The 18003-nt window shown below is 41.0% G+C and overlaps 1 protein-coding gene across 2 annotated transcripts in view; it reads right to left on the minus strand.

Moving 5' to 3' along the window:
• The window catches only part of CFAP221 (cilia and flagella associated protein 221), a 32188-nt gene extending 14952 nt beyond the window's left edge, over positions 1 to 17236 (minus strand). The window contains exons 1-10 of one of the 2 annotated variants that reach the window (XM_081199347.1): positions 17057 to 17236; positions 11520 to 11707; positions 10664 to 10764; positions 9329 to 9415; positions 9114 to 9209; positions 7330 to 7430; positions 3601 to 3704; positions 2575 to 2734; positions 948 to 1080; positions 741 to 852 (exon numbers count right to left, since the gene is read on the minus strand). In XM_081199347.1, the coding sequence (XP_081055473.1) occupies positions 741 to 852; positions 948 to 1080; positions 2575 to 2734; positions 3601 to 3704; positions 7330 to 7430; positions 9114 to 9209; positions 9329 to 9415; positions 10664 to 10764; positions 11520 to 11661 (1036 nt within the window). In that variant the 5' untranslated portion in view covers positions 11662 to 11707; positions 17057 to 17236. Of the gene's footprint in view, positions 1 to 740; positions 853 to 947; positions 1081 to 2574; positions 2735 to 3600; positions 3705 to 7329; positions 7431 to 9113; positions 9210 to 9328; positions 9416 to 10663; positions 10765 to 11519; positions 11708 to 17015 lie in introns of both variants that reach the window. The other variant, XM_081199348.1, reaches the window with a different exon arrangement.
• Between the last annotated feature and the right edge of the window lie 767 nt (positions 17237 to 18003).

Here is an 18003-nt window from a genome sequence, read left to right on the forward strand (position 1 = left end):
AGGTTAATAAGCGTGGTCCTCACAAACACAAAGTTATACTGTGTCGAAGGGACCTTCAGTGCTCAGAATTGCAAGGCCATGAGAGTTGGAAGTGATTTATTGCAACTGGGGGAAGATCCTTCAGATTCAGATGGAATGGTTCAGTTTGTTTGTTTATTGTCCAAAATTAATTATAACCACCTGTCCATCTACAGTATAGACATACCAGGGCAGTATCCATCCATCTATCTATCTATGTACCATATATCATATAGACTAATCATACAATAAAATTATGAAATTATTCATACTATGCATATTATGTAAGAACTACAATGAGACATTATTAGTACCTGTAAGTCACAGAATCAAATTAGTAAATGTACAGAGATGCCAAATTTAGTCAAACTAAGCTGTGTTTTATGGTGGGAACAAGTTCCTCCAACTTCAAATCACTTTCCTAGGGCTGACTAGCCAATCTGCCTGAGGTGGGTTGGGGGAAAATATGGAAAGTGATAAAATGAAAGCAAAGTTCCCTACCACAAAGAGCATACAATTTAGAAAACATCACAAGGGACACAACAGAGGAAGAGGAGGGAATAGAATGCAAATGCAAATAGGTGAAATAGTTTGTGACCACTGCACTTACACACTTAGATTGAGTGTGTTTGCTGCCATTTCCATGTATTCTAGTCAGGCCCAGAAATTCCAGCCCTGTAGTACCACACATTACACAAACATGTAATACTCAAAGTTATTACCTTCTTTTAAGTATTTAATCTTTATTTTGCCTGGTTCCTGAACCAAAACAGTTGCCACAGCATAAGGATTTGACAAATCAGCTGGGAATCTCAAGTTTTTATATTCAATGGCCTACGAAATAAAATGTGACACATCAAAACAAATAATGGGCCCAATTTCGTTCTAACAAATTTTGCCGCCGTTATTGTTTTCCTTAAATCCCCCACCTGTGGTTTTTGTAGAGGACTGCTCCGTTCTTGCTTTGGCAATGCTGTCTTCTGCAGTAGCCGTGCCACTGCTTTTTGTGGAGACTTTGGTATTCTTGCCAAAACTGCTTCTTGCTTCTCAAAGTCTGCTCTCCTAGATTTCATAAGAGACACATAATTTTAACTGTGATAGATGGATGTACAGCTATAGTTCTGCAAAGGACTGCAGATGTGGTTCAAAAAACGTTGGCTTTTAAGTGGGAGTCTAAAACTTTGGATACTGTGAGACTTGAATCATTGTGTATGCTTTAGCAATGGCAGAAGCCCTTGAGACAGTTATATCTTCCACATGTGCTCAGAGCCCAGGCACCCTTTTATGTGCACAATGTTAAAATGGAGAAGGGGGAGAACAAGCAAATACCCAACCTCTCTTCTCCTTCCTTGCCTCTGCTGTTATGCTTGCCAAGTGAGTTCCAAGGTAAGAAGAAGGAAAGAGTGAGCACAATTGGGGTGGTGATGGCTGAGGAGCTCTCAAAAATTGTTCTCTGCTTCAGATTATAATCTGAGCCCGGTCAGAATTTGTAGGTTTATAAAGTTAGCCTCTTGAGACCTAGCCAAGAGACTATGAAAGCTGCCTACATTATTGTGAAAACACTTTAGATTCTATTTTTTCCTAAATTCTAAAAAATTATTTGGAGGATGTAAAGTCCTCATTTATATGACTCCAATATGAAAATACTCATCTCTGCTAGGGAATCATATTTCTGTGACTTCTGAAGTGCATTTTGTGACACAGTTCTCAACTCCATATTAGTTACCAAAAATGCTTATTTTAGGATAAAATATGTTGAGAAATGCATACCCTGAGAAAAAATGTCAACTCTTAAAAATACATATTTAACTATAGTTCCAGTTACAGATAGGTAGCCGTGTTGGTCTGCCATAGTCAAAATAAAAAAAAATTCCTTCCTGTAGCACCTTAAAGACCAACTAAGTTAGTTCTTGGTATAAGCTTTCGTGTGCATGCACGAAAGTATCTGAAGAAGTGTGCATGCACACGAAAGCTTATACCAAGAACTAACTTAGTTGGTCTTTAAGGTGCTACAGGAAGGAATTTTTTTTATATTTAACTATACATTTTCATCCCGATTTTTATTTAAATACACATTAATGCAGAAATGGGACAGAATGGAACTAGGAATGAGCACATGAAACTGACATGGCCTGGAAACTAAGACAGCTCTTTCCCTCCCTAATTATAAACATATGATGCTGAAATTCAGTCTGGTGTAAAAAAATGGCATTACTGTTCTCAAAGCATTATTAAAAAGTATCTTTACTGAAGCTTTTTCCAAACAAAACAATGGGCTGGATCCAAAGTTAGAGGAACTTACCTCCCACTTAAATCTACAGGACTTTGTAGCTAACCATTTCCTCTGATTTCAATGTCGCCTAACACCACATTTACTTACTCATTTACTCTGGATTCAGCCTGATGTATTTATATCATCTTGGCTCATTTGTTTCTAACACACACACACTGTATGGTACACCCCTCCCCAGGAAATATTATTTTATAAAGGTTTCTCAGTGAAACACACAATGATTTTTTAAAAAAATGTTCAAAGCAAGTACCGGCCACACATACGTTAATGTAGGGCGTGGCGATGATGTTCCTGTGAACGCACATATATAAGGTTTTGAGTTAAATTGTGAAATCCACAACTCCATTTTCATATGGGCTGTTCCATATTTAAATGGTGCAAATGTTACCATAATTTCTGCTTTCCCGTTGGCAGGAATTATTCCTGTAGTGAATGAGTGAATTAAAACAAAAACAAAAAAATAGTTAGTGCATTCACCTTGAAATCACAGCACTTTTATGACTGAAAGAAATTGTACAGAACAATCAGGGATTTTTGGAAGCTTAGTTTGAGAGGCATTAAAGGTAATGCGAATTTGGCAAGGTGATTGGAAAAGCGAATTACTAGTATAGTTCAGCAGCTGGTGTGCTTCTTGGTAAAAACAAACAAACAAACAAACAAACAAACAAACAAACAAACAAACATGATTATCCCCAAAGTTCAACCTTTTGGAAGCATCTTGGTGCAGATAAGCTATGCCATCAGCTCAAGGCAACATGGCCCAATTTCCAGGGATGGTGGGCATTGTAGTCTAGCAGCAGTTCGATGCTCATAGGCTTCCTTTTCTTCAACTGGGGAGGTTGTAGCAATAAAATCTCTGTTCTTAATTTGTGGAGTAGGGGGCAATCCTAACATCCTCCCTACCACCGATGGGCCTTTATCTACAGCCCTGCCACGCATGGCAGCCACAGTGGGACTTTGGAGTGGGTGGACAGGACAGTGAGATTGGCTTGAGATCCAGAGAATTATGGGCCAGCTTGGGTCGGCCCTTCCCACTGAACCCCACATTTTGGGGCTTTCCATTGGCTCCTGCCAACCCACAAATTCAGCAGCTGCTGGAAAGTTGTCTTAGCTGGGTGAAGGGACACTTTTCCTCATTCCACCCACCCACCCATCTACCTACCTACCCAGGCCAGCATGAGGGGTGGTGGCAGATTGCACTATAATATGTTTATATATACAGTACATGCTATTTAAGATACTAGCATCCACACATTAATGAAGTAATGCTCCCCCTCCCAAGATTTTACCAGATGTTGGATGAACCGTAAAGGCTTTGTGAGGCTGAAGATAGTCTATGTGGAACTCAAAATCTATGGGACAGCTGCAATCCAGGGGAATCACATATTCTTTACTGGAAAAGGTGATACAGGACAAAAGAATCAGAAATAATTACATTAATGTTCATTAGCACATCTGCCCACTCCTGGGCAGCATGACAGATAGAAATGTACTGAGCAGGTAAGTACAAATCCCTCCTTAGCCCTGCAAAGTGACCTTAATCCAACTGCTAAACGCAAAAAGTTGGCTCTTTTCCTGCTGGTAGCAGCTTGAGATGGCTATTGCTCAGCAATGGAAGTCTTCTATAAAGATATCCAGAGAGACCTAGATCAGTAATGTTTGGGATTGATCACGGGATCCCAAACATATTTAGTTGTATGTTGTGATGCCCTATCTTTTCTAAACTGGTTGCTGTTCTTTCTGCAATTATTTTTAGTCTGACTCTGCACTAAGTGATGTAGGGCCTTTCTATATAACTGGATTTGATTTTGTGTAGTTACACAAGCCGTTCTTTCCTGATGTATTGAAATAATAAAAAAATTGTCGGAAACGTAAGTACAAAGAGACACGAATATGAAACCCTTGTCAAATTAATGCAATATATGAACCAGAGACAGGTGACAATAAAGTAGTATTTTTATTAAAATTAGCAATTCCTGGAAGAGAAAAAACACAATAATCTGCAAAACAAACATGTATTTAATTTGCTCTGATGCTGTATTTTTTCATTACCATATTATCTTGAATGAAAATTTATATTATTTTATGAAAATAATAAGAAAGAAAAGGCAGCTGTAATGTTTTCATGGGTAAAAAGCAGTCATCACTACAGTGTTTTTAATTTTATGAGGCTTGGGCAGAAGGTAAATCTTTGGGTAGTTTGCTCTAGATCAACAAAGATTTCTGACGCCAAATTGTTTAATAACAGAGGAAACAGGATAACCTGCCTAGCCCAGCAAATTCTACTGCTGAAACGACAGAAGCTTGAGATAACCAGTAGTGGGTCCTTGCATGGAAACACTGTGAGGTTCCTGGACTGATAATTCTTTAATTCCAAGCATGTGTCTTTTGCACCAGGTTTTGCTCTGTGAATCTCAGGGTTCTAGCAAAAAACAAATGAGATCGTGCGAGCCTGGGGTCCCACTGGACTCAATGGGGCTTACTTCCGAGTAGATGTGTACAGAATTGCACTGCACCTCCTGAATTAAAAATGGTGTGACCTCATAGATCAGGTGTTTTACAATTTAGTTTTCAACAAACTCCTCTGACAGTCACTCAGGTTGTAGGTCACAGTTTTGACTACTCCACCCCATAAAGATCCCCACCCCACTTGCACACTGCATGTATAAATAGATCAACAGAGAGAAACTACATCCATTTTTCTAGACTGAGCAGCATTCATCATCATCATCATAATTTATTTCTACCCCGTCCATCTGGCTGGATTTCCCCAGCCACTCTTGGTGGCTTTCAACAGAACATTAAAAGCAGAATAAAACTTCAGACATTAAAAACTTCCCTAAACAGGGCTGCCTTCAGAAACTTGACTTCTCCATCTGTGGTTTTAAGAGGTAGCATCCAGGACGGATAACATGAAACTATTGGAACCGTTATGCAGCTCTTGCTTAGTTACATCTACTGATATCAATAAGGCTTATTCACAGGTTATTGGGATTAGGCTCATCTTCTCAGCCAATGATTAGACCTGTATCCTAAGGTAAAAAAGCAGCTTTGGATTCCTAGCTGGCTGACACCCGCCTGTTGGATGCCCTATGCATTTTCCAAAATCCAAGCCTATCTGTAAGGATTTTTGCATGTCTGGTTTTAACTAGTCAAAACAAAATGACTTAGAAAAACCACAGCATATTCTTCACTTTGTTAAAAGAAAAAAATTATTATTTTTTACTCAAACTCCTCCAACATTCTATAAACTGTTGACTAAAATCCTGTCTAGCTGATTAATAAGGAATGTAGTTTATATGCAGTATTGCCTTGAAACTTTTTTTTTTAAAGTTTGGATGAAGAAGAGATTTCCTGCTTGATAGGTTTTTAACATTTCCAATTTGGGTAGCATTTGTGGCCTTCCTAAGAAGGAAGCCATGGGTGGACAGGGTGAGATGGGTGTATGTGAAGAATGGAATTGATCATGGGACTCAGGAGAGAATTTTTTTAAGAATAAACTTACTTTCACTTAACGAGCAGGATTTGTAAGTATGTATGTGTGTATATATATATATAGAGAGAGAGAGAGTTAAAAGCAAAATGGTTCCAATGTGACCTGTGAGTAGATGCCACACACACACTATACCTTTAAATCACATTCAAAGCGCTTCCTCTCCCTCACTTGAATGCATTCAGGAGAATGTTTCTGGGTCCACAACCAGGGACTTTCATGCATCGGGAAGTCATAGCTCAAGGGTTTAGCATCATAGAATTGCAGAACTGGATGACCCAAGGTTCATCTAGTCCATGGGTAGGCAAACTAAGGCTCGGGGGGCAGATCCGGCCCAATCGCCTTCTAAATCCGTCCTGTGAACGGTCCGGGAATCAGCATGTTTTTACATGAGTAGAATGTGTTCTTTTCTTTAAAATGCACCTCTGGGTTATTTGTGGGGCATAGGAATTGGTTCATTTTTTCCCTTCAAAATATAGTCCTGCCCCTCACAAGTTCTGAGGGACAGTGGACCGGCCCCCTGCTAAAAAGTTTGCTGACCGCTGATCTAATCCAAACCCCAGCAATGTAGGAATCTCAACTAAAACATCTATGACTGATGGCCGTCTTTCCTCTGCTTTAAAACCCAAAATGAAGGAGAGTCCACCGCCTCCCGAGGGAGACAGTTTCAACTGTCCAACAGCTTTCACTGCCAGAAAGTTCTTCATGATGTTTAGTTGGACTCTCCTTTCTTGTAACTTGAAGCCATTGGTTTGAGTCCTACCCTCTGGAGGAGGAGAAAACAAACTTGCTCCATCTTCCATGTGACACCCCTTGAGATATTTGAAGATGGCTATCTCATCTCCTCTCAGTCTCCTCTTTTCCAGGCTAAACTTCCTCAATTCCCTCGACTACTCCTCATAAGACTTGGTTTCCAGACCCTTGATCATTTCGATCGCCCTTCTCTATACACGTTTCAGCTTGTCAATATAGAGCATCTGTTTTGCATACAGGAGGTCCTATGTTAAATCTCTGGCATCTCCACGTATGACTGGGAAAGACTCCCTTCTGGAACCCTGGAGAGTCTCTGTTAATTTATGTAAGTAATACTGAAACAGGTGGATCAATGGTCTGATTTATTATAAGTCAGCTTCATTTGTTTCTAGAATACATCATCTCTGTACTATAACTCTGTAGTAAGACCACGGTGCTAATGAAAAGCATTTATACAACCAAGGCTACCGTAGTGGCAGAATACTGCTGGAATATAAACACTGTCTCTCAGAAATCTCATCAGCCTTGGAGAAATACAGCATTACAGTCACAGATAATCTTTCAGAATAATCAAATATATTTTACAATGCCTGCCCACTGAAAGCACACTGCTATGGTAAAACCAGATGCAACTGTATTTCCTGATTGAGTTAATATCATATGAAAAGGTGCTCTGTTTCGTTCGGCCCTCTCGCCAACCCGTCACATTAAGCTAATTATTTTAGCAACACATGAGAAACAGTTTAATTTTTAAAAAATCATAACAGCTTACCATTGTCCTAGAGAAACATCAGAAAAATTAATGAAGGATGGAAATTCTACAGTGTTCGTCACAGGATAGGCATGTAGAGGAACCAGCAACGTGTCATCTCCCTGGAGGGAAAACCAAGAAGGAAATTACACAGACTGTTACAAGAGATAAATATTAATTGACATGCACTGGGGTGGTTACTAACTGGCTCATCTTGTACTACTGAGTTACAAGAACCAAGGTTACATGGACTGCAGGAATTTTGTGAAAAATGACTGGCTTTCAATAGAGAATAATGGAGATGCCTCCCCTATCATTACAAGAACATACACAATGTAGGGGAAAGATCTTCAGTCTGATTTTATACATGTCTACCAAGATGCAAGACTTACTTATCATCAGAACAATTGTTTATTATTTATAAAAAGTGCCAAATGTATATTAGGCACTGTGCAGCAACAGACAAGAGAGGTCCCTGACTACAGGTTCTCTCTCTCTCTCTCTCTCTCTCTCTCTCTCTCTCTGTGTGTGTGTGTGTGCGCGCGCAGGATTACGGCCTTATTCCATTCTCAGATATGAGAACCTGGAAACAGATTTAGACAGCCATATGGCCAAATCAGTGTGCTTTCAGCCTAAATCAGGGATGGGAACTTTTTTCAGCCCGAAACCAGAGAAATCATCATCATCATCAAACCTTTTATTGGCATCACATACAAACATCCAAAGCAAATCAATACAGAATTACCACTTCCCCAGTGGCACAAAACATTTGCTAAAAGAAAGGAGGCAGAGCAGTCTAAACCAGAGAAATGGATGTGGCTTTTAAAATTGTACAGTGGGCTACATTCCAGCCACACATGCCAGTGGTTTTTATAAACAACCTTGCAGTTTGAAAGCATGCCAGTACAAGTAGATAAATAGATACCGCTGCAACGGGAAGGTAAACGGTGTTTCCATGTGTTCTGGCACTTGCCATGGTCCTCCAAGCGCCAGTAGCAGTTTAGTCATGCTGGCCACATGACCCAGAAAACTGTCTGTGGACAAATACCTGCTCCCTCGGCCTGAAGCAAGTTGAGCGCCCCACCTCAAAGTCACCTTTGACTGGACCTAACCATCCATGGGTCCTTTACCTTTTTGCCTTATACAGAGATATATCTCTCCATCCAATGGCGATAAATGACATTTTTTCGCCTTTAAAGGCATGTTTCTAGTCCTCTTGGGGATGAGGAAAAATTGAAAAACATAGAAGCTTTCCTGAAAATGTTCAGCATTCTAAGAAGCTTCATTTTTATTTTTCTGCAGCACTGAGTTGAATTTCCCATGCCAATTTCACAAGTGTATTTCCTATAAGGAGACTGCAGTAAGGATTGTGCCTGAAAATACTGTGTAGATAATCCATTCCAACAAAAAATTGCTGCATTTGACTGAAAAAATGACCAGTTTCGAGGATTTTTAAAAACCTGGAACCATTGTTCTTCTGAACACTTCTATTTTGTATTTCAAACCAAACCAGACACTCCTAGTATTTCCCCATTAGGTTCACATTAGACCTCTGTTTGCTCCTCCCTCCCCCTTCCCCCAAATTCAGTGTGTTATCTCTTCACTGAGGACAGAACAAAATAACACAAAGGAAAGGGATGAGTAATACAGACTGACAATACAGTGAATAAAATTGAGTAATATTAATCTGTAAGATCAATCCATTATTTTTATATATCATGGAGTACAACAACATATTTATTTCACTCATACAAAGTGAGGAGGAGGCCACATATACATTCCCCCCCCCCTTTGTGGTGTCTTACCTGAGAATGGATTCTAAGGCAGTCATAATAGTATCGCCATTCATCAGCACAGAAATCAACCATAATTGTGAAGGACAATCCAGGGACAAGCCGTTGCTGTAAAACAGAGAACGGTAATTTCCCAAGAAGTGCCCAACTGCCATTTATATTGCAATGTGAAAATGGAAAGTGGAGAATTAAATGCAAATGATGAGAAGGTTACTACTGACACTTACTATTTTGCTGTATTTGATCTGAAAGTACTTTGTCTCCGGTGGAATAACATGGAAATTTATAACTTCGCTTGAAATATTCAGAAGTTTCTACAGAACAAAATAAGCAGGGTTTTTTCTGCCTTTCATTTTAAGAACAAACATCTATGTTTTAACATCTTAAAGTGACAGTCTAACTGTAATGAATTTGAAGTGCTATCTAGTGAGCTTTGGAAAATAGGTCCTTGACCGATCATTTCCTTCAGTATTGTTCTTACGGGTTTTCTCCCCCTTTGCGTTTGCAAATGAAAAGATATTCAGAAAGTGATCAAAAGACAGTGGCCGCATTTCTATATTATGCTTACACTACGGTTTACAGACACATTCATGAGCAGGAAGGAGCTACAGCAAGTTTAGAGCTGGCACACCACTTGCTGCCCTGGTCCAAGGAGAAGCTCTGGCAGCATTTTCACTTCCCCTGAATCTTGCTTTGTGTCTAAGGATGGGGGAGAAATCTATTTTTAAATGGATTTAGGCATAGATTTTCATGGTTCTGACCAATCGAGTTCAATTCCTAATGAATCACCTCTTGCATCAAATGCTGGCTTACGTCCCAGCCACTTTTACACTATCATATATTTTTTTAGTTATACATAAAAAATACACATATTTATTCATTTTAAAGTGTCAAGCCCCATCCTGTACTATATTTCTGCAACATAATTGTAAATGGACATTAATACACATGTATTTTACACATTGTTATATGCATGCGCTAGTTAATTTAGGAAACATGGGAGTGTATGCATATAATATTACGTGTATAATAATGTGTTTAATAATACATAAAATATGCAAGAATTGTTTGAAACTTCAGAGGAACCAGGGTGGAGAATACACTTCCTGCCAAAATTAAGGAGCAAGACGGGAATTAGAAAAAAATAAATCTGTGTGGATAGGCTTCACATAGAGATTTTTCCCTAGCTGTGTTGTCTAACCCAAGGAATTGTAGTTTACCACCAACTGCAACTAGTTTAAACAAGCCAGCTTCATAAACCATGGTTTTGAATCTGACAATGGCTTGCTCTAAACCATGGTCCCTTCTATGGATGGCATGACAATTTGAGATCCAGTGAAACAAAAAGCAGATGCTACCAAAGTCATTTTTCTAACTGTACAGGAGGGGGAGGGGGGAGGATAAGAATGTCCAAGTCCAGGATGCTCTGTGGCTCCGTCCTGCTCATGCACATCTTGAGACTACACCATGGTTTAGCGTGATGAGCATAGGTGGCCAGTGGGCAATTCCAGGTGTAATTATTTCATTTCAGCCCGCTACCTAACAACACCATTATTACTTACCAGTACTTGCTGGTGATGTTGTTCCATTATATACCCTCCAAAGTGCATGATGGCAGGTTTAGCCTGTATGACATCATTTCTTACAAGCTTTCTAAATATCTCTGAAAAGAAAAGAAAAAAAGAATGAAAGAAGTCAGAATCAATAATTGGTATACTGAGTCAGATCAGCTGGATCAGAACTCAATTAAAATTAGCGGTGACTAATGTGTTCCATTTGTTTTAATGAGGCTTAGCTGTGATTAGCTTAGGTAGATCGGTGCCACAGTCTAATCAGTCTACCTTCTTTGTCGAAAAAGCTATCAGGGACCCGCTCCCAACCTCCCCATTGCTATCAGCCTCACCACACTAACCCAGATGTTGTCTTTTTGTAGGTCTCCTCGCTTCCTGCTTGGGCTAAGTGGGCAAAGGATTTAGCAGCCATTCTGCCTGCACAGCAGCAGTGTATCTCTGGATTGCTTGGCCAACCAGTCAACTTCATTAGGAGCAAGACTAAAGGTCTTTCAGATGACCTATTTGTTGAGCATTCAGGGAGATTAGATAACCTTGGTTTATTTAATAAGTGTTTCCTCTTATTTGTTCGCAAGGAAATGGCATTGTATCAAAGCAAGTATTACCCCGCCCCCCTCCACTATCCAATGCATTGCCCCATCTCTTAGCTTCTTCCAATAAGTCTAAACTTTTAGAAGATAGTTTTTTTGTGCAAGACCTCCCAATCAACTATAACAGCACAACCTGGATTTCTTGGTAATGAACCTTGCACCCTACCGAAAACAGTTAACATTTGGAAGCACCCGAAGGCCTTCAAAAGCCTATAAATCAAGAAGTCCCGCCTGCATAAGAATATCCAATCACCTACTGGATTCCACAAGGCGATTGGGGACATCAGTTGCTTCCTTCGTAACATCCACCAGGCTGTCCAAAAGAAGAGATTGCAGTTTCTCAGGGGTTTCTTTGGTGTTGCTGAAGTTTTCGGAACAGGCTGATTTCACCACTTCCATTTTCTTGTGGTTAATACAACTTCCCAGGCATCAAAACGATCATTACCTGTAATCAAATGCAAAAATATAGTAGTACGTATGAAAATCCTGCATGCACAAAGACACTTGTTGTGCAAATTCCTAGTCGAAAGTTCAATTCCTGCTGCCATGGATGACACTGTTACACAGCTTGCTGAGTATTTCCAAGGAATCCGCCCCCCTGAAAACCAACAAATACTTTATAAATAGGATATTAGATTCATTCATAATGGCCATAACAACATGCAAATAACTCCACTAATTATACAAACCTACCTGCCCACATATATCTATGTAATTATTTTATGGCAGGAGAAAAACCCAACAACAATTTTTAATGACACTTCCTTGTTTAGTTGCCTGAAGGTGATTCTCACGTGGCATACACAACAAGCAGGGGGCTTTTTACAAATCTGTTCTATAATCCTTCCTTCCCCAAACTCACTCATCTGGAAACAGGGTAGACACGGAAGGGTATGTCTCAGTTCCCTCAGCAACAGGTTTGTCGAACAAAGTTTAGTGGGGGGCGGGGAAAGCTTAAACCTTAATAGGAGGCTGAAATCTAGACGCTGTCAGATTACTACATCTCTGCTCAGAGATCTGCAACGGCTACTGGTTTGTTACCAGGCCAAATTCAAGGTGCTGCTATTAGTAAAAAAATCCCTTAACAACCTGGAGCCAGTTTACTTGGAGGACTGCCTCACCAGTGCTATTGTCCGAAAATGAGAGAGGGATGGTGGTGCTGGAACTCACCATGAACACCTCCCACATTTTCTCAGAATGGCAATGGCACCCACCTGAGAAGTGCCAGAACTGAGTTCTGGCAAGTTTTGGCTGGAAAAAAGCCCTGCCCCCCCTCCCTGTATGTGCCTGCTTCAGTCTATGGAACTGGCATTTTTACAAGTGCCATATGACATGACAATAGGCACCTTTGCTGTTATTAATTCCTACTAAATACATCTCTGTTTAGGGAAGCCTACCCAGAAACGTAAACTTGATGTTTATTTAAATATGTAATTCTGGGAGGAATTCAACGTAGCACTAACCAGACTGCTGTCAACGCAAGCATTTCTGCTTGCCTGATGGAACAAACGGCCCTCTCTTTCCCTGCTGTGCTGTTATTGGGGTTCTCCCAACCCCCCCCCCCCCCAGCCAACTTGGGGCGCACAGGGGGAGGAAAGCGAGGAAAGCCCTACTGAGTCAACAAAGTCCTTGTGCAGGCTTCTGCTAGCAGGACTTGTTAGCTGAATCCAGCCCCTTGTTTTAGAATGCATTTTTTTTAAAAAAAACCTGATGATTTCTTCCTATACATACATAATAAATAAAATGTTGAGCTGCCATTGTGCAGCTCCCATTGGAGTACTGGTAGCACCTCACCACAATCCTGGATTTGCATGAAGTCAGGAAAGGGGATGTGGGGAAAAGAGAAGGCAGTTTACCAAATTAACAGACCTAATAAGAAATCACTCAAAAGAAAGATTAAGGATAGGATGTCTTTATAAATTGCATGGAAAAAGAAGGCTTCCAGAGCATCACTTGGCTTAGTGTAGACTAAACCCTACTGGCAATCAGAACGTTTCTCCAAGACTTACCATCTAAATACAGTTATCTGTAAAAAAAAAATTGATTTACTAAGTACGTTCATGGATAGCAGGAAGTCATGATTCGAATTAAGGAGTCAAGCCAAAGCTGTGTAAAGGCTTGTACTCCCTATGTAGAAGTTAATTTGAAAATATTTGTTTTTTGAAGTTAGTTATCTATTTTTTTTATTCTTTTTCTGTTTCTTTTCATTTTATTTATGTATAATGGATGTATCTATGAGTGTTTGGAATAAAGAAATAAAAGAGAGAGAGAGAGAGAGAGAGAGAGAGAGGGAGAGAGAGAGAGAGAGAGAAGGCAGTTTGCACCACAGCAGTGGCCCTAGGACAGGAGAAGGGAGGTAACACTGAGAGGGGGAAAGTGGTGGTTTAAAACAATGACAGAAGTTTGAGTAAAGCAGGGATAGATGGAAATTGTGGTTTTAAACAACAACAGTTTTGAGTGAAGTACTATGGAATATTTGAAGGGGTTGCAAAAGGAGGGAGCAAGAGGCATGGGAATGAGGTTGAAGATGAAAGCAGGGGCATGAAAGGGTCTGAAGAATAGGAGACGGTGGGTGCTTCATAGCTGGGGAAAATGTAGAAAGGGTGCTTAGGACTTGGGATGAGAGGGAGGAAGAAGATTCAGGAGGTTCTCATGGTATAGGCATGAAAACAGGAGTGCAAAGCAGGGCTGCAGAACAGAAGGGAGAAGTTGCTTCAGAAATGGGTGAAAAGAAAGTTTAGTAGTTGCATGGGGAGGAATCTCTGGTGGGTTAAATGTGGTGGACTGGCAAGGGGAGCACAGCCCCTAGTTATTTATATTTAGGAAAAACAATTAGGCCAATTTATTTTTAATCTCTGATTTTATCAGTATTCTTAAATGTTTGTTTGTTTTCATGTGGACCACTTAGAGGTTTTCAAGTTTAAGCAGTATATAAATCCGGTTAAATAAAAAATAAATAAATCAGTATCACAAGGGGGATACCAATATTCTCTCACTAATTGTTTCGGAGTAACTGCTGCTCACACTAATCTTCTCCATACTCAGTGATACCAAAGCAGACTGCCCTTGAACTCTCCTTATAAGTAAGTAAGTGCTTAGCCCTTTCTATGGTTTAGGTTAAAATCCTTTTGACAGGATTTTGACAGGATCAAGTCCCATTGATCAAAGCTAGACTTACTTCTGAGTAAATGTAGTACTGTACTTAGAATCCCAAGGAAAACAAATGCCCTTTCTGACAGATTTGTTTATTTATTTTGTTTTAATATTGAAAAGCCAGAACTGAAAACGAAAACTGTGTTTGTCTTCCAAATAGAGCAAAGCCCATTTCTCAGCAAACAATCTGACACATCAGACACACAAATTAAGGCTTCATCACAGAAATCCAGACAGTAATGTTAATTATAATTGCCAAACTTCATTAACTTTAAGAACCTCATAATGGCTCAAATGCTTTAGAGAAAGTCAACAATCCATAATTCTGCCACATAAAAGGATCACATTTCAGATATACTCTTATGCTTAAGAAACAGGTCCTGACCAAACAAATGTAATGTACAGAAAGTTTATTTCCATCCATCTCAGAATGTTCCAGGAAAGGAACATGAGCTGCTCTCAAGGTCCATCTGATTATTTTTTTAGAGTATGATAAATTAATCTCCTCGGGCAATCTTTTAAAAATATCTTAATTTTTCCAACTTCCTCTTCATTTGTTAGACATTAATATGTGGAGTTATAGTAACAGCATTTCAATTCCCTGCTTTAAATAACTTTAGAATGAGTTGTTTACTTCATGAAGACAATTACAAAAGGCAGCAGCAGCAGCTAAGAGGAATTGCAGGTCCAGTTGAAGTAAGCAGAGATATCTAAATGTAAATAGAACCTAGAGCTTGCCACAGAAATTAAGCAATAAACCATCCGTTGTGCTCACAATACTTCATCTGCTGGACGTCTGTCTCAGCCACCCCTTCATGACATCGCAAAACCAGGTGAAGCCTTGGAACAGAAAGGGAGAGAAGAGGAGCAAATTTTTTGGGTGGAATTACATGTTATACTGAGGACTTTTTTCCCAGCCGAAACTTGCCAGAACTCAGTTCTGGCACCTCTCAGGTGGGCGCCATTGCTATTATAAGAGAACAAGGGAGGCATTTGTGGTGAGTTCTGGCACCTCTTTTTCTAGAAAAATAGCACTGGTAATACTTGACATAAAGTGGACACTGAAACAGCATCCCACTTTCAAATTGGCCCACCCCGCCCCATAATGCTTACCCCGTCTCTTGATGATACTGTCACACATTCCTGAGCCGAACTACATAAATGATGGCTGCAGCCAGATGGAGAATGAGGCCAGCAATACTACCCAAACTGAGGGAGAGGGGAGATGAACTGCTGCTTTTGGTACCAACCCTGTGCTATGTGTTTCTTGCACAACTCACCTATCTATTCTAAAATAGGTTGTATGTGCCATATTGGAACATACTGTTTATGGTGGGAAATAAATAGAGAACAATGTACCTTAAAAAATAAAATGTGTGAGAACTTGTGCCTAGGACTTGGAAGACCTGGGTTCAAATTCCCAACCAGCCATGAAGGTCTCTGGATGAGTTTAGGCCAGACACTCCAGCTAAGCTCAACCTCCCTTTGTATAGTGGGATTTCAAGAGAACATGGACTCTTAAAAAAATACAAGGATGGGACAAACTTCCACAGGTATTTCTAGAAGAGTGATAGCCAAACATTTGGGCAAGCACACCAAGTCCACACTATGTAGTATTACAACTCCTGTCCACACTACCTCAGTGCATATAAAATTCTCATTGTATCCAGAGGCAGGTGTATCTTTAGCTAGTAGCAGGGCAGCACTGAAGAGAAAGGAACAATAGCAGGCCATTATCTAAGGCCACAGGACCTCTTTCTCAAGCACCCTTGTTGAAGTGCACCACCAACACCCCTGGCCCCTTATGGCATCCATGCCACAGGTTGGTCACCTGTACTCGACAATCTGCTGCCTGAAGCAGTAGACATGTATGACCCTCAAACTAACATTTGCGCCATGTTAGCAACACCTGGGTGTTGTCTGCAGTTGCTCATGTAGAAACTCACTACAAGCCGAGTTAGTGGTTAAGGAGGCCGATGAGGCCTAAGCCTGCATAGAGAAGCAACCCAATTCTCCAGGAGCTAAAAAGGACCACATGCCAAATATTTAGTCTATAATGCAATGGGCAGTAGGATACCAAGGGTCGTTTATGGGGGTGGCTTTAGGTTCCTTAAAAGCAAAACATCTAAGGGGGTGTCAGGGTGGCACTGGAGGCATAAATGACTACCAGGCTGTGGGAAACTGGTGTCATCAGTGGATCAAATCCCTCAGTTATGTTGAATTAAACTAAAAAGTTTTAATTGGATTCTGAAGAAACACGCAATTAATAGTTCCTGTTCTAAATTTTATGATGCGGCTTATGCAAACCGTTATTTTGAATAATGCCTTTTAAGAGGACACTATGAATGAGTTTGTGGAACTAAAGGGGGTGGGAAGCAGCCTGAAAAAAGTTTGGGAACCATTGCATTGCACCCTGGAATAGACAACACTGGGACAGATGGGGAAATAGTTGCAATGATAATAATAACAACAACAATAATAACAAACCTACACCCTCGTCCGCTGCCTCACGCAGGGGAGTTTCTGCTCTGACAATGAATCCCCGGGCAAACAACAGCCTGCTGCGCTTGAAACCTGCCGGGCCCCCAGTGTAAACCTACCAGCCCTTCCCTGGCTCTTCTGGGCTCAAGGAGGGACCTACCGTGCGTGCGGGTCACTCCACGCAGCCCAGGGCCAGCCGGGGGAGCCGGGTGGGCAGTGGGGGGCTGCGCGGGGAAGGGGCATGGGGAAGGCGAGGGGAGCAAAAAGAAGGCGGCGGCACCCGCCCTTCCCCTCCGCACGGAGCTTGTCCCTCCACCTCCGTTGCTAAGCCGGTCGCCAAGCCGCCGTTCCGAGGCACTCAGCACGCTGCGGACCGTGCCATTCTCGGCCGGGGGGGGGGGAGCGAGGAAGAGAAGCCCGCCAGGCAGCAGGAGGCTTTTCTGTCTTCCCCACAGGTTTATGCGTCAAGCTGTGGCTTTAGGTTCCTTAAAAGCAAAAACAAAACAAACAAACAAAAAAACCTCGTGCTTGCTACCTCGGAAAGGGTTTTCAAAACAGAGGGGGCTATACCATTAGTTTGAGCAGGTTAGTGAAGTGAGTTTGGAAGGGAGGATGAGAAAGACATGGGTTTCTCCTCCGGCGCTTGTACTGTACTTTTGGAAGCTGCTTTTAACGAAAGGGCTGGTGTCGTGCGTTGCTTTAATTATTGGTATGGTTTCAATAGATTAATTCTTTCCATGGCTAATTGCTTTTAATGTTGTTGTTTTTTTGGTATGTTTTTAGCAGTACACTTATTGTTATCTGTAAATTGCCTTCCAGCATGTTAGTGGCTTTATTTACCGGGCTTAATTTGAACTGACTAGCAGCCGCTCTCTGGGGTTTGGGGCAGAAGTCTTTTCCCTGTCCGACCTGGAGGTGCTGGGGATTGAACCTGCGTCTTTCTGCGTGCAAAGCAGATGCTGTCCCAATGGGCTGTGGCCCTTCTTCCGTCAGAGGTGAAAGGCCAGGTCCATGCTCAGCCGCAGCAGTAATAGTAGTATTCATTCCTTATATTCCAGGGTTGCCTCTGCGATTCAAAACCAATTCCAGAATCTAACTCTTGGACAG

The sequence above is a fragment of the Podarcis bocagei genome (assembly GCF_964188305.1).
Source record: "Podarcis bocagei genome assembly, chromosome: 1".
In the NCBI taxonomy this organism is placed as follows: Eukaryota; Metazoa; Chordata; class Lepidosauria; order Squamata; family Lacertidae; genus Podarcis; species Podarcis bocagei.